Source organism: Miniopterus schreibersii (assembly GCF_964146895.1).
Source record: "Miniopterus schreibersii genome assembly, chromosome: 2".
Classification (NCBI taxonomy): domain Eukaryota; kingdom Metazoa; phylum Chordata; class Mammalia; order Chiroptera; family Miniopteridae; genus Miniopterus; species Miniopterus schreibersii.
Window position 1 is genome coordinate 140,896,926 of NC_138102.1, and position 14,579 is coordinate 140,911,504.

Below are 14,579 nucleotides of genomic sequence, written 5' to 3' on the forward strand. Positions count from 1 at the left end.
TAAGCTCCAGTCGGTTTCATACTCGTCCTGAATGTCCCTGGTGCCAAGGCCTGGGCCGAGCATGGGAGCAGCAGGGGAGGGGGAGACTGATCCAGGGAGCTGCCAGTCTGATGGGGGAAATGGGACACACACTTGGGACTCAGACTGAGCAGTGAAGAAATAGACTCCAACCTGGGGCTGTTTCTAAGAGAAGAATTGGAGGCACCTTAAGTTGGAGAAAAGGAAGTTGAGTTCGATCAAAGAAGGATACTCCTGTGCTTATATGGAATGAAGCTCTAGAATCTGGTTCTTAACTTCAGATCAGAAGAGTCTTCCTCAACCCTTCTTGGCCTTCTTCCTAATAGTTTGTCACATATTGATCCAAAATCAGAGATGCCAGGGCAGGAAATGTCCTGACCAGAGGCTCCTTGGGTTAGATGAATATTCCTCTTCTGTTATTAGAGAACCCCCCCCCGAAAAATACCTTCAGGAAAGACCACCTTCCTAGAGCTTCCCCACGCCATCTCCCAGGACATCTCCCCACTGTCCCAGATAGTATCTCCCTGCTCTTATTCCAGAAATGCTTTTCTGGAAACATTTCAGCCCCAAGTCACTCCCTGCACTTGTGACCAGGGCTCTCAGTGACTTTAAGCCTGTCACTGTGCCCTGCCTCCCCCAACAGACTGAGAGTTCCTTGCAGACAGGCCAGAAGCTTCAACTCCCCGGACTGCCTTCCAGTGCTCAGGACCCAGCCGTGCTCATTCAGAAGCCAAAGGAAGCGGCAGGGGGCAGGCTAAGGATGATTCTCCGGAATATCCTTGACCCGGGTCATGTCCTGGAGCAAAACCAGCCGGGACATCTGCTTCCCGGAGCTTCTCTCTTCCCCTCCCACCCAGAGCGGCCAGACCCGCTGGCAGCTTCCCCAGGAGACCTGGGCAGCGATAACCCCAGTAATTGGAGGGCAGCGAGTGGAGATAAGGCAGCCAAATTATTATAATGCAGGAGGTGAGCAAAGCAAATGCAGGGGTCTGGGCCACTTTATAGGGGATTTATGGGGACTTAGGGGAGGAAGAGACAAAAATCTCAGCGAGGGGGTGGTAATTTCCTAAATGAAGAACCCAAGAGGCCCCCAGGTGGCCTAAATGATGTTTCAGACCCGCAAATTAGGCTGACTCCAGCCGGCCAGGCCCGCGCTATTTAAGGGGCGAGCCCGGGCAGGCGGCCCAGCGCCCTCCGCTCCCGCTCCTGCCTCGCGCCCCGCGCCCGGCCCGCAGCGCATCCTCGCCCCGCATCCTCGCCCCGCATCCTCGCCCCTCATCGCAGCCTCGCCCCGCAGCCTCGCCCCGCATCCTCGCCCCGCATCGCAGCCTCGCCCCGCAGCCAATCCTCGCGACCATGAGCCGACAGCTGCTCCCTTTCCCCGGCGGGGAGCGCCTGGGCTTCAGCGGCTGCTCAGCCATCATCTCGGGCAGGGTCAGCAGCAGCTCGGCCTCGTTCCGGGCGGGCGTCAAGGGCGCCGCCTTCGGCAGCAGGAGCCTCTTCAGCCTGGGCGGCGGCCGGCGCCTGGCCCTGAGCGCCTCGGCCCGCGGCGGCGCCTTCGCGCTGGGCCACTGCGCGGGCACCGGCGGCCGCCTGGGGGGCTTCGTGGGCACCGTCTTCGGCAGCGCCGGGCTGGGCCCCGCGTGTCCGTCCGTGTGCCCGCCAGGAGGCATCCCTCAGGTCACCGTCAACAAGAGCCTCCTGGCCCCCCTCAACGTGGAGCTGGACCCCAAGATCCAGAAAGTGCGCGTCCAGGAGCGGGAGCAGATCAAGGCGCTGAACAACAAGTTCGCCTCCTTCATCGACAAGGTGGGTCCCGGAGCGTGGCCCGGTGCTGGTGACGGCTGAGCGCGGGGGCTCCCTTTGCCGCGGACGGCTGTGTAGGAAGGTGGGGGAGTCACTTACCCTTCCTGCCTCCCTTTCCTTATCTGTGAAAGAGGCACAAGAGTGGCCCTTACCCAGGAGGGTTGTAGGGAGGCGAGTTGGATGTGTACCGGGTGCTTAGAGCAGTGCCAGGCACACACTCCCCTAAACCAGGGCTTCCTTCTTTCTTTGCAGGAGACCCTGGGAAGGGGGCTGGTGTCTGGGGCAGGAGATGCGTGGCATGGGCCCTCCGAGGCCTCTCAATGTCAGACAAGGAGGTGGGGGACACATCCAGGACAGGGACACTGGTGGGACCCAGGCGGGCGGGTGCTACAGGACATGATGCTTGGTGAATGGGGAAGGACTTGGAGGGTAGGAAGTGGGACGAAGTTGTAAGCCAGGGTGGTTTTTAGAGGAGGTGTTGGGAAAGGTCCAGAAAATTGAAGGGTGAGCCTGAGGGAGAAGGTTTAGGAGGGCATGTGAAGTTACATGTGTGTGTGGTGGTATATGTGTGGAGGGTACCCAGGGATTGGGGTGACAGGGAAGATATCTCTGGAGATTCTGAGGTAGTGACCCCGATGAATGGGGAGGAGAAAGAGAATGGGCTTTTCTTCTCTCCACCTGGGGCAGAAAGTCTAGATCATGAGTGACAGGGGACATAATACAGTTTCCTCTGTGCCTGGTGCTGTCCCAAGTGGTTCTTGTTTACCAACGTGCACCCCGTGATTCTGTTATCATGTGGAAACTAAGACAGAAGGAGGCTACGAACCATGGCCCAGTGATAGATCAGACAGCAATAGACTGTGTCCCTCACCGAGGTGCTCGGGAAGGGGAAGGGAGTGGTTGGGCGGGAGAAGACAGGAGTAGAAGAAAGGACAGGCGTCGTTTCTTCCCCCGTGTCAGCCTGATCTTCCCTGCATATTTCCGCCTCTCCCTCATGCCAAAGAGATGGGTGGGAAGAGGAATGCTGCTGAGGAGCAGAGTGCCTGAGTTTATTTAGTCCAAAAATGTGAAACCCTTGGTCAAGTAGGAAGGAAGCTTGTAAAGATGTGATAACCCACTTTGAAAACCAAAGAAACAAGCCCACCAACAGCCATTTAGGCTGCACATGAGAAAGAACTTGCTAACCGCCAGAGTGGCTTTCCAATGCCATCCCCCCCTCACTGCTTCCCATTTTCCTTCACTCTGAAAACACCAGCATTTATAGCAAAAGAAGCTCCCTCAATCACAAGATAACCCACGGGGCCAGTCACAGCATCGTTCAAGCCCACTTTCCGATTTCTTTTAGATTGGATCTTGTTTCTGGTCCTGGAGACCCAGATAGGCATGTCCCCCTCACCGAATGTGCTCTCTAATGAGCCTTGCTCTTTCCTGCCCCACTCCCGCCCCAGGATGACTGCTTCTGATTTCCGGGGCCCTTTCCCCACTCTTGAGAGGCAACAGCATGGGGATTCTGGGTTATGACCACCTTTGGGTTCCAGGTGCGGTTCCTGGAGCAGCAGAACCAGGTGCTGGAGACCAAATGGAGCCTCCTGCAGCAGCTGGACGTGAACAACTGCAGGAAGAACCTGGAGCCCGTGTATGAGGGCTACATCAGCACCCTGCGCAAGCAGCTGGAGACGCTGTCGGGGGACAGGGTGAGGCTGGACTCGGAGCTGAGGAACATGCAGGACCTGGTGGAGGACTACAAGAACAGGTGAGAGGAAAGGCAAAGAATACGCCCCTGAGGGTCTCGATTACAGATGAGGCTTCCATTTGGAGCCAGGATTTTTGCCTTCTGAGATCTTTTGCTGATCCCATTGCAATTTCCTTTCCTGAGGGGAGGGAGAGAGATTGACAAAATGAGGCCTAGGAAAGAAAAGAGCTACCCCAAATGGTGCTCCAAATTGCCTAGGAAGTGCTATGCTTAATTTTTAATATTGGAAATGGAGGAGTGGGAGGAAGAGAATTGTCTCAAAACCAGATGGACAACCTACGTGCTTCGTAGCTCCTCCAGGGTGAGGTTTTCTGTGGAAGTTCCCAGAACATGAGACACTCCACCAATCTTGGAGCAAATCTTAAAGCTAAGCAAAAATGAGGTTTTAAAACTTTTTCATGATAAGGCATATCTGCACTGCCGAATGCCACCATCAAAGAGAATAATTGGGAATGTACTTGGAACCAGAGATTCCCCCTCTCCTCCCAAGTTGTGCCAATGAGGACAGAGTGACACATTTGAGCTCAGTGTCATCTGATATTTGGGTGGTTTGCTTCCAGGTGCTAGGATTTCTGGGTAGGTGACTCTGCCACAATTCAAGGGGTGGTGATGGTCAGAGCGGGGCAATTTCTCTTGTTCCACGTTTGATCTGCCTGTTCATCCCTATTTTGAAGTCCCCCCACCCTGCCTACTCCCCTCACCCCCACCAAAGCAGAGCTCTGGCCTGAGCCCTGCATGGAGATCCTGAGGGAGGAGGGGACATGGTCCCTGACCTCTGGAAGCACACAGATTGTGAGGACAGGCTAAAAGAACACTGTCAGACAGCTCCTAGCCAGTGGAAATGGACTCAGTGTGAACTGAGATTGAATGAAAGTAAGATGGGAATATTGGAGCCCCATGGAGATTCGAGCAGAATTCTGGGGAGAAGAGAGGGCTTCCTGGCATAGCCCAGATGTCCAGTCAGAGGCATCCAAGGACTGTGCTTGCTCTGAGTCTTTCGGAGTGGAAAGACCAGGTATTCCGAATTACCACTCAGTAGTCGAGTGACCATGGGTGAGTCCCTTGATCCTCTGTGAAGTTCAGTTTTAATACCTCTGAAAATCAGATACTGATACCTGCCTTGCTGCCTACAAGAGCTATTCAGAGGGAACAGCCAGATAGTAATGTATTAAGGCATTTTCCCTTGATGTCAGAAGTCTTGGATTTGGATCTTAATTTCATTATGAACTAACTTTATAACCTCAGGCAAGTCTTTGCCTCATTTATAAAATGGAGAAATAATAATAGAACCTACTTTATAGGGAGGTTGTGGCTATTAAATGAAATAATGTATGTGAAGACTTTAGTGTGATGTTTAGCCTGTAGTAAGGGGTAAAAAAAATATCAACTGCATTTATTATTATTATTATTATTTTAAAATTAATTGTATCATTATCTTTGTCACCTGTGGGTTCTTAGCCACTTTTTTGGTACCTCTCTTATGATATATCATTAAAGATCCTAACCATAAGCCATCTTTGTGTTAGAATTTTCAGTGTACTGACCTTCCTGTAAAACTATGAAATTCTAGGCCCTGGCTGGGTAGCTCATTTAGTTAGAGCATCATTCCAATACACCAAGGTTGTAGGTTTGATCCCCAGCCAGGGCACATGCAATAATCAACTAATGAATGCATAAATAAGTGGGACAACTAATTGATGTTTTCTCTCTCTAAGTCAATAAAAAAGAAAAAAACTACCAAATTCTAGAGGACAGGCAGTGTGTGTCTTAAGCACCACTGTTTACTCTGGCAGTGGTCAAAATTTTTCTCATAGACACTCTAAAATAATTTTTATTTTACTTATTAATTTTATCTTTTAAAAAATATATCTTTATTGATTTCAGAGAGAGGAAGGGAGAAGGAGAGAGAAAGAGATAGAAACGTCAATGATGAGAGAGTCATTGATCGGCTGCCTCCTGCCCCCGCCCCCCCGACCTGGGATCGAGCCCACAGCCTGGGCCTGTGCCCTGACCAGGAACTGAACCGTGATCTCCTGGATCCTAGGTCGATGCTCAACCGCTGAGCCATGACTGGCCGGGCTAAAATAATTTTTAAGTATTCACAGTTTAAAAAAATCTCCTCATAATCTAAAAAGGTTGACAAATTTTTTTATCATAAATTTAAGTCATTGCAAAGGACATAATTTCCAGTATGTTATGTATATTGCCATTTACAATGATAAGGGCTACATGAACTCATTGAAATGTGTCCACTTGGATCTAGGTGTTATGGCAGTTTAATACCCACCATCATTTACCTAAAAATTTAATAGAACACCACAGAAAGTCCTTTTCTATGATATTACTGCCTCTGATTCTTCATTCAGTATATTTGACTATTTATATCACATTTGATAATCAGTGAGGCAGATAAATAATCACAGAGTATTTCATGGAAAACCTTTTATCTCAAGATTAGAAAAAAATAAACTTATTGTAAATACAAAAAAGTTAATGTGAACAAGCTCTGCTTTAAAAATTACAAATTTTACCTTGATCCTTTCCTCATTTGAACTCCAGTTTTCATGCCACTTTCCCCACATGATTTTGTTCCAATGTAATGTATTTTATGTCTCAAAGTCTCTTGTTCACCCACAAAATCTGCATGCTACTTGAAATTTTGGAAATTTTCTTGTGATCATATATTTTTAAACATCTAACGATTATTCTGGGTTGAGTTATACAAACAACAAGATGTATTACTAATTTTGTTAAATAAACATTAAACATCAAAAAGTAAAAAATAATTTTGGAAATAATTTCTTAATGAGTTGAACAGGGAAGATTTTTTTTTTCTCCCCAGGTAGCTTAGCTATTCAGGTATGGATAGTGATTCTTGCTAGAATTAGACAGGATTCTAGTCCTATATTTTTTCATTCTTAAGTGCTAGGAAACTGCTCATTCAAATAGATTTTAATGGGAGGAGTTTTGCAAGAGCAGTGTTACTCAGTTCTTTGAATGCCTTTCTAGTTTTTCTGCTTTTTTTCTTCTATAATACTTATTTTCCAACATGCTATCTAATTTACTCACTTGTTATAGTTATTGTTTTTCTCTTGCGGTCCATGAAGGCTGGGATGTTTGTTTAGTTCATTGATTTATCCTCAGTGCCTGCGAAGTACCCACATTCAATGGTTGGGTGTCAAAATCACAGTCTGACTCATTACTAAAGAGTCTTTTTAAACAGGCTCTCAGCTCTCAGCTGACATCTCAGTTCCTTCTTTATTTTTGTTGAGAACAAAAATGGAAAAACACCTGACCTGTAAAAAGGATTTGTTTCCTAGTCAATAAAGTCATTTACCTTCCAAATTTCTGGGAAGTTTTTCAAAATCACAGTTTTACCAAGAACAATCAAATGATCACTGTTTACACGACACACTCTGTTCCTCAGGGCATTGTGTTTAATTCAATAGACCAGAAAGGACTGGGAACATGAAAACACTGTTAGTATTCAATACATCTTTGCTAATTTAAAAAAATAATGTTTTATTTCACTTTTTATAATGTGTACCCCCTTCCCACACACACACTTTCCAACACTTTAGAGCTGCAGATTGAGCTCATTCAGTTTAGAGAAAATATCTGCCATCTAGCTTAATTGGAAAGCCAGCTTTCCTTGTTAAGCCAGAGAAAGAGGAGTTGCTTTTTCTCAGAAAAAGTCTGATTTAATTTCCAAATTCAAATAAAAATATAAATATGCATTTTGGGGACTATTATAAAAATCCATCCAGCAAATGGCTAAGAAGTACATCTTGTAAGTAGATTATTGAAAGAATTCAAGGTTTAAATGATGTAGATTTATAATTATTATTATTAGAAATAATGTAATTATTATTTTATTAACTAATTATTTATGTTCTAAAACAAGATGAATCAATATATGCTTTCTCATGGTTTAACTTTTAATTATGGATTGTAATGTGTTTTGCAAATTATAAGCTGTTTATAAAGTCAATAGTACTACAGAATGCACTATTTTTCTTTATCAATGTATGTGTGCATTGAACTCTGGTGTTTGGTTTCTATAAGTAAATAACAAAAAATCATTTATAGCAAATGAATGTCTTTAATTTTGGTAGCCATAATGACCAAAGTTTTCCCATGTATTTTATGAAATAGGAAGATGTACACTGCTGAAAGCCAGTCAGTCCGCAACTAGCATGTGCTTTTATTTCTCTTAGTAAGAGGAAGATAAGGCTGAACTTTTTCTAAGATAATATGAGATAAAGATTGATTGTAATAGAAGCAACTATTTCATAATATAATGTGATAAAAAAGTTTTTAATTATCTTTTGAATAACACACATGGACTCTGAGATAAATCATAAAATTTGTTTTCTGTGTTTTATGCAGTATAACTAGAAAAATCTGGCAGCTTTCAGAAAATGTTCTGGTCCCATTCACTAACATGCACTACTCCAGCCACCCAACAAGGCTTTTTTTTTCTTTTTTTTTTCTTGGCAGTCAGCTATATGCCTTAGGAAGGAGTAAAAGCTGAAAAGATGTGTTCATGTTAAAGTGTATGAAAAAATCCATTTTCTAGCATTAATTACTTCTTTCCAGTGTCTGTGTTGTTTGTTCTTACAAATGTCCTGTAATACATTCTTTGACAATAGCAAGGGAGGGGATAGTGAGGCGAAACAATCAATACTCTTACCGCCCTAATCCACAATATATCTGTATTAAGAACATCTCACCCCATCCAAACACCTGTTTCCGTGACCTTGTTCACCTGGACAGGCATATGAATGGGAAACGGGTATAACATACAGCTCGAAGGCCGCATAGTGTTTTGTTTGGTGCCTGCAAGGTTTTGCACGCTGGGCTAGTGCCCAGCACTGAGACGGCAGGTGGAGGAGGGGTGCGCCTTTCTGCCGTCTCAGGGAGAGGGCAGCTGTGAGAGGGAGGTGGGCAGTGGAACCTGCCTGATGGCTCCCTCACAGATGAATTCCCAGGCAGATCCATTTTAGGGCAGTCTGCATATGAACTAAGGAGCTGGAAAATTATTCCTTTAAACCTGCCCTTGTCACATTCCCTTGAGGAAGACTGTATATGCCCAGGGGTACATGGCTCCGGTTTGTAGACCACTGCCCTGCAGCTCTCGGCACAGAGGTGGTCACTAACTGCTAAGTGAGCATTTGCAGAACTGAATTATCCCAGTGACCATCCTCTCTCCTTTCTCTTGCTCCCTGAAGGTATGAGGTGGAGATTAACAGACGCACAACTGCTGAGAATGAGTTTGTGATGCTCAAGAAGGTAAGGGGATCAGGAAGGGCTGGAGAAAGCCTGGAGGGCTCCCTGAGCACTTGGCTCAGGAAACGGACCCTTAGTCCCTTGGGCAGGGTCTGAGATTCCAGTTTTCCTGCTCTTCTCTCCAAGTCCCTTGCATGCTTCTCCCAGAATCTGGCAGTTTGAAACCCACACTTCTGGTCCACCACGGCACTGCCCATTAGTTGGTTTGCTCTCAGGGATGGGACCTCCCTGTGAAGCATGGGGGTAAGGGGTGGAGAGAGGAGGGAACCTGAGGCTTCTTGTGGCAGGGAGGGGGGAGGGAGGAAAGGAAAGAGGCAGGGAGGGGGAGAAGGAGGGAGGGCAGCTGGCGCTCACTGTGTTCCCCAGGACGTGGATGCCGCCTACATGAACAAGGTTGAACTCCAGGCCAAGGTGGACTCCTTGACAGATGAGATCAAATTTTTCAAGTGCCTCTATGAAGGGGTAAGGACCTCACTGACCTCCTTGCATGGTATACCCCTCTTACAAGTGGTTTTTGGGCCTTGACCCAGATGCTTTTGTGTACTGAAGGCTGGCAGAGAAGCCTTTCAACTTAGTGCAGCTGAGGCTCTACTTATGTGCTGAGCGATGAGGTGGGCTTTGAGGAAACCATGATGAAGAAGAAATTATTCCTGTCCTCCAGGAATCCACAGTCTCAGAGATGTGAGCTGTGCTAAAGCATGAGGGGCCTAGAGAAGCAAAGGTCATTGACAACTCCCTAGAGGTCTCTGAGTGCCACTTAAGAACTTTAGACTTGATTGTATGGGGGAAGGGTGGCTGTTGCTGCAGAGAGTGCAGGATGGGGTGGCAGCAGTCCTGAGTGCACGGAGGAGAGGGTGGTCCCACATGGGCTGAAAACCCAATGCGTGCATCTTAACACCCAGCAGGCACTGGCACTGTTGGGCTCTGCTAGGGAAGGGCAGAAAGGGACAGTGAGGGTTTTACCAGGGAGGATCAGGAGACATGCTCCCCTCAGGGGGATCCTCTAACTGGCTCCACTCCCCTAACTGTCCCCCAGGAGATTGCTCAGATCCAGTCCCATATCAGTGACACATCTGTCATCCTGTCCATGGACAACAACCGGGATCTGAACTTGGACAGTATCATCGATGAGGTCCGTGCCCAGTATGAGGAGATCGCTCTGAAGAGCAAGGCCGAGGCTGAGGCCCTGTACCAGAGCAAGGTGAGCTGCATGCCAGGTGTGCCGAGGCCCAGTGACTACTGCCCTCTCACCATGTATGCATGTATGTGCTTGTGTTTGCATGTATGTGTTTGTATGCGTATTTAGGCTGAATGGAGATCTCCTTCGTCTTAGAGTTGGGCCTTGTCATCTCTCTCCCCTCCTCCCTCCTTTGATTGTGTCTACACTGCTTGGATAATGTGAACAGCATATGGCCCTCCCCGTCCATGTTAAACACCCTTAAGAAGTGGATGCTCAACTGTCCTGTGCTCTTCTTCTCTTGTCCCCCAACCTCAGATCCAGGAGCTGCAGGTCACAGCGGGCCAGCATGGGGATGACCTCAACCTCACCAAGGCTGAGATCTCAGAGCTCAACCGGCTGATCCAGAGGATCCGTTCAGAGATAGGGAGTGTGAAGAAGCAGGTGGGCTCTATGCAATGAGTCAGCTAGCATGGTTTATTGAGCATCAATCCATATGGGACCAAATATGGAAAAGGGCCCCTCTTTCAGGCATTTGTAATTCATCAGGAGAGGACAGTCTGAGCAGGTATGGAAGGACAAAACTTCCACCCAGTGTGTGGCACGCCCCCTAAGTGCTGTAGGAGCCTGAGGGGCTGGAGCTGCCTGCAGGAGGTGGGATTACACTGGGATGACAGGCAGAAAGGAGAGGGAAGGGGCCTGGTGAGGGAGCCAGCAGGAGCAGTGGACATGAGCAGGCACGTGCATGGCATGTGTGCAGGGAGGAGAAGCATAGACCCCGAGCAGGAGGTCCATGGCCCAGATGGGTGGGGTGGCAGAGAGCAGGACAGTGCTGGGTAGAAAGGGCTGAATTATGGGCGCCTTCAAAGCTGGGCAGTGAGGTTAGACCCAATGCAGTAGGTAAAAGGGAGGCATTGGGAGGTTTCACGTGATGAATCTGCTGGAGGAAAGAGGGCTGGGCAGTGGATTTTAGAGAAGATTAGGGAAGAAAGAGCCTCCTACCCTAGCCTTGGCCCAGGGCTCTGCTCCCTGTTCCAAGGATGGGACACGGTTTTCTTTGTTCAGGCAGCTGGGTCCTAGGTGTCTCGGCTGAGGTTGTGAGCCGCTCACCCCCAAAGCCATGGGTGTTTGCATGGCTGGGGGTCTACCTGACAGAGAGGGGTGACACCAGCTGGACAATAGTCTAGAATTCCATGTGGCCTCAGGAACTCCAGAGGAAAGGGACATACCTGAAAGAGAAACCAGACACTTAGATCCCACCAAAACCTTAGCCAAGTGACCAGAACACACACGTGAGACTAAATAGCTTAGGAAGCTCCCCTCCCCTACCACCCTCACCTCCCCCAGCTTTCACATGGGCGCCACAGAGCCCCACCTGCAGCTTCCTCCTGCAAGTTATGTTTCCACCCAACAGCAGATGTTTGTCGGCTTGTAAAACCTGCCAGTTATCTTCTAAGGCTGTTGCTGTGTAGCATGATTCTCTGCGAAACTTTGGAGGCCAGACTCTCAGTGTGGCAGGCTTATTGGACAGACATTTTATTAATAGGAACTTTATTAGTCCCTGATTATTTTTTTCATGATTTATAGGATCTCCCAAGACAACCTTTACACTGTGAGACAAAGTTAAAGTCGGCTGCTCAAAGACTTGTCAGGATTGGTCTTAGAATCTTATAGCCCATGATACAGACCAGGAAGGAGAGGGCAGGGGCCACATGCCCAGGTGCCCACCTTCTCAGGGCTCTTCTCCTCCTCTGTCCCAGGGTAGGGACGCTCCACCTTCAGGTGCCAGGGCATGAGTTAGGGCTCAAAGTGCCCAGTGTGGGGGAAGGACAGATTCTCCTCTAGTGATGTCCAAAACTGGAGGAACCAGGAGGACCTCAAAGCATTTACCATCCATCAGGACCCAGAGAGGAGAGGTTGTCTGAGCAGTATCTCAGAACTAGGCTCTGACTCAAAGCACTGAATTCGTTTGCCCCTCAGTGCTCCAACCTGGAGACAGCCATCGCTGATGCTGAGCAGAGGGGTGACTGTGCCCTGAAGGATGCCCGGGCCAAGCTGGATGAGCTGGAGGCTGCCCTGCACCAGGCCAAGGAGGAGCTGGCCCGCATGCTGAGGGAGTACCAGGAGCTCATGAGCACAAAGCTGGCCCTGGACGTGGAGATCGCCACCTACCGCAAGCTGCTGGAGGGCGAGGAGTGCCGGTGAGCCCAGATATCTTTTGTCTGGACCAGTTATCGCTTCCCATTAGTAGACAGATTGAAAGCATACAGTTTGGTTTTGTTCAGGTCCTACTGAGGTAAAACCTTATAGAAAATGGGCTTTGACATGGTGCAGTAGGAAGGACCAAAATTAGACAGCAAGAAGAAATGAGTTATAAATAATCCCACAGAGGTGGTAGCAGAGGAAGTACTAATGTCAGCATTGTTTGAGAAACAGCATCACTTGGCCCTTCGTGATGCTTTCTTAAGAGTGGGTGCGGAGGGGCAGGAAGGCCTCCAAGAGTCATGTACTTTCAAGGTCTCTCTGGCAAAGTTGGGGCCCGGTGAGAATGTGAGCTCATTCCTCTAAGTTGTCTAAGACCAAGGGCATAACTAGAGGGATGCGGAGGCATAATTTCTTACACATGAGATAATCCCCAAACCACTTTGCCTCCTTGTAACAGATTTCTCATCCTGGTTCTCCATCTCTTAAGAGGTCCCACTGGGGTGTATGGGAAGGAAAGAGGCTGGGATGGGGTGGCAGGCAGGATATTCTGAAAAGAGAGGCTCATTCACAGGGGGCTCCCTAGATCAATGGGGTGATGGTTTACGAAGGCTTTGTCTCTTTTTCTTCTCTCTTCAGGATGTCTGGTGAATATCCAAATTCCGTGAGCATCTGTAAGTACCTGCAGGACCCATCCTGCCCTTGCTCAACTACCACAAGTCTGAGTTCCCCTAATTCCATGACACCAAAGAGAAAGCAGAATACTGGAGTGGGTTCAGGGCAGACTTAGGGGCACAAAAGGGGAGCTGGCTTTAGTGACCAAGAAGAAGCAATGGAGGGAGAAAGACAATGTCATGAAATACAAAGAATAACCTGTCGAAAATCATCATCCTCAGTAGTGTACAACTGAGTCTGTCGTAAGCATAAGGCTTAATGGCTACATTCTGCTCCTGCTGAGGCCAGACCCAAGTAAAGGCCCTGAATGACAGCAGGAGGTTATTGAGGGAAACCTGAAAGGAAAATGATGAAAAAGAGCTGAAATCCCCTCCTCCAGATTGAAAAGCTAGAGAGAATGAGGGGAGGTGCTGTCTAGGACAGGCAGGGACACTCCAGCAGCCCAGGCCTCCACGAAGGCCTCTCTTCATGTGGCCCTTCCAGTGGCAAATCCACGGATAGAGCCTGCAGAAGCTTAAAGCCAGACGGTGACAGAGTGACACAGACTAACAGGAAAAGGCCGAAGACATGGGCCAAGTGCATCAGAAATGACCAGTGCTGATGAAAAGCTCAGAGTAAACTAAAAATGCACAGCAGAGAGAATCTGTCTCTCTGTGAAGCCACCACAGGGGAGAGAACTAAGGGAGTGGCCAGGATGACCGGGCTGGGGTCTTCTCTTGCCCATTCCAGCTGTCATCAGCAACACCGGAGCTGCGGCAGGAGGGGCTGGCTTCAGCGTGGGCTTCGGCGCCTCCAGCAGTTACAGCTACAAACCTGGGGCGGACCTCAAGACCAAGGGCAGCTGTGGCAGTGAGTTCAAGGATCCCCTCAGCAAAGCCTCGGGCAGCAGCTGTGCAACCAAAAAGAAGGCCTCCAGATGAAGGGCAGAAAGCTGCAGAGCCTCTCCATCTCTCCTCCTTAGGGCCCCTTTCCAAGTCAGGGAGTGCTGCCCCTGTAACTGCAATCCCAGTCCCCTCCCCTCTCCCTGTTGTCCTCAGCTGGCTGACACTCCTGTGTAGGAAGTCCAGTCATTGGGGGCCCCCAGTGACCTCCTCCTGGACCACCTCTCCCTGGGTCACTGCCCCAAATGTAGAGACAAGACACATATTCAGGTGCTTCCTTGTGACTAGATGCCAGCCTCTCTGTCCCATGTGCCTTTCTTGGGCTTTCACCACCAAGGGGCTCTTTGTCCTCTGGTTGGGGTTGGGTCCAGTTCTCTGCTTCCCCTGCAATAAACACTCAATGCCATTTGATTCTCAGTGTCAATCTATTGCCCAGGATGCCAACATCTGCAGGGACCTGTGACCTTTGCTGTCTGGTTCAGGCCCGGTAGGCACAGGGCGAGAGCTGCTCCTAGTAAATGGCTGAGGTTTGTTTCTGACACACCTCTGGGCAGACTCAGGGCTCCCGTGTTCTGGGGCCCCTATTCCACACACTGGCCCTGTGAGAGGGGCATTGTCAGCCTTGTCGCAGAGATGCTCACACTCCTAGGAGCAAGGCATCAAGTCATGCCAGGACTGTCAGCATTCGAGCCTTGGCCTGGCTTCTCGATCCGGTTTCCACCTGGCCTGCTCCCCCACAGTGGCCCTGCTTTCTTCTTCATGCCAATTCTTTCTACCC

General features: G+C 48.8%; 1 protein-coding gene across 2 annotated transcripts; it reads left to right on the plus strand.

The window, feature by feature from the left end:
* Window positions 1-1,374: 1,374 nt before the first annotated feature.
* Window positions 1,375-14,206, plus strand: KRT72 (keratin 72; the record flags this gene model as incomplete). 2 transcript variants are annotated; one of them, XM_081126415.1, is made up of 9 exons in its annotated part: window positions 1,375-1,827; window positions 3,363-3,577; window positions 8,809-8,869; window positions 9,233-9,328; window positions 9,903-10,067; window positions 10,362-10,487; window positions 12,024-12,244; window positions 12,885-12,919; window positions 13,650-14,206. In XM_081126415.1, 9 exons carry the CDS (start codon window positions 1,375-1,377, stop codon window positions 13,838-13,840), a joined length of 1,563 nt encoding a protein of 520 aa, XP_080982541.1. In that variant the 3' UTR covers window positions 13,841-14,206. The 2 variants fall into 2 exon arrangements, with proteins under 2 accessions (XP_080982541.1, XP_080982542.1); XM_081126416.1 differs by lacking the exon at window positions 10,362-10,487.
* Between the last annotated feature and the right edge of the window lie 373 nt (window positions 14,207-14,579).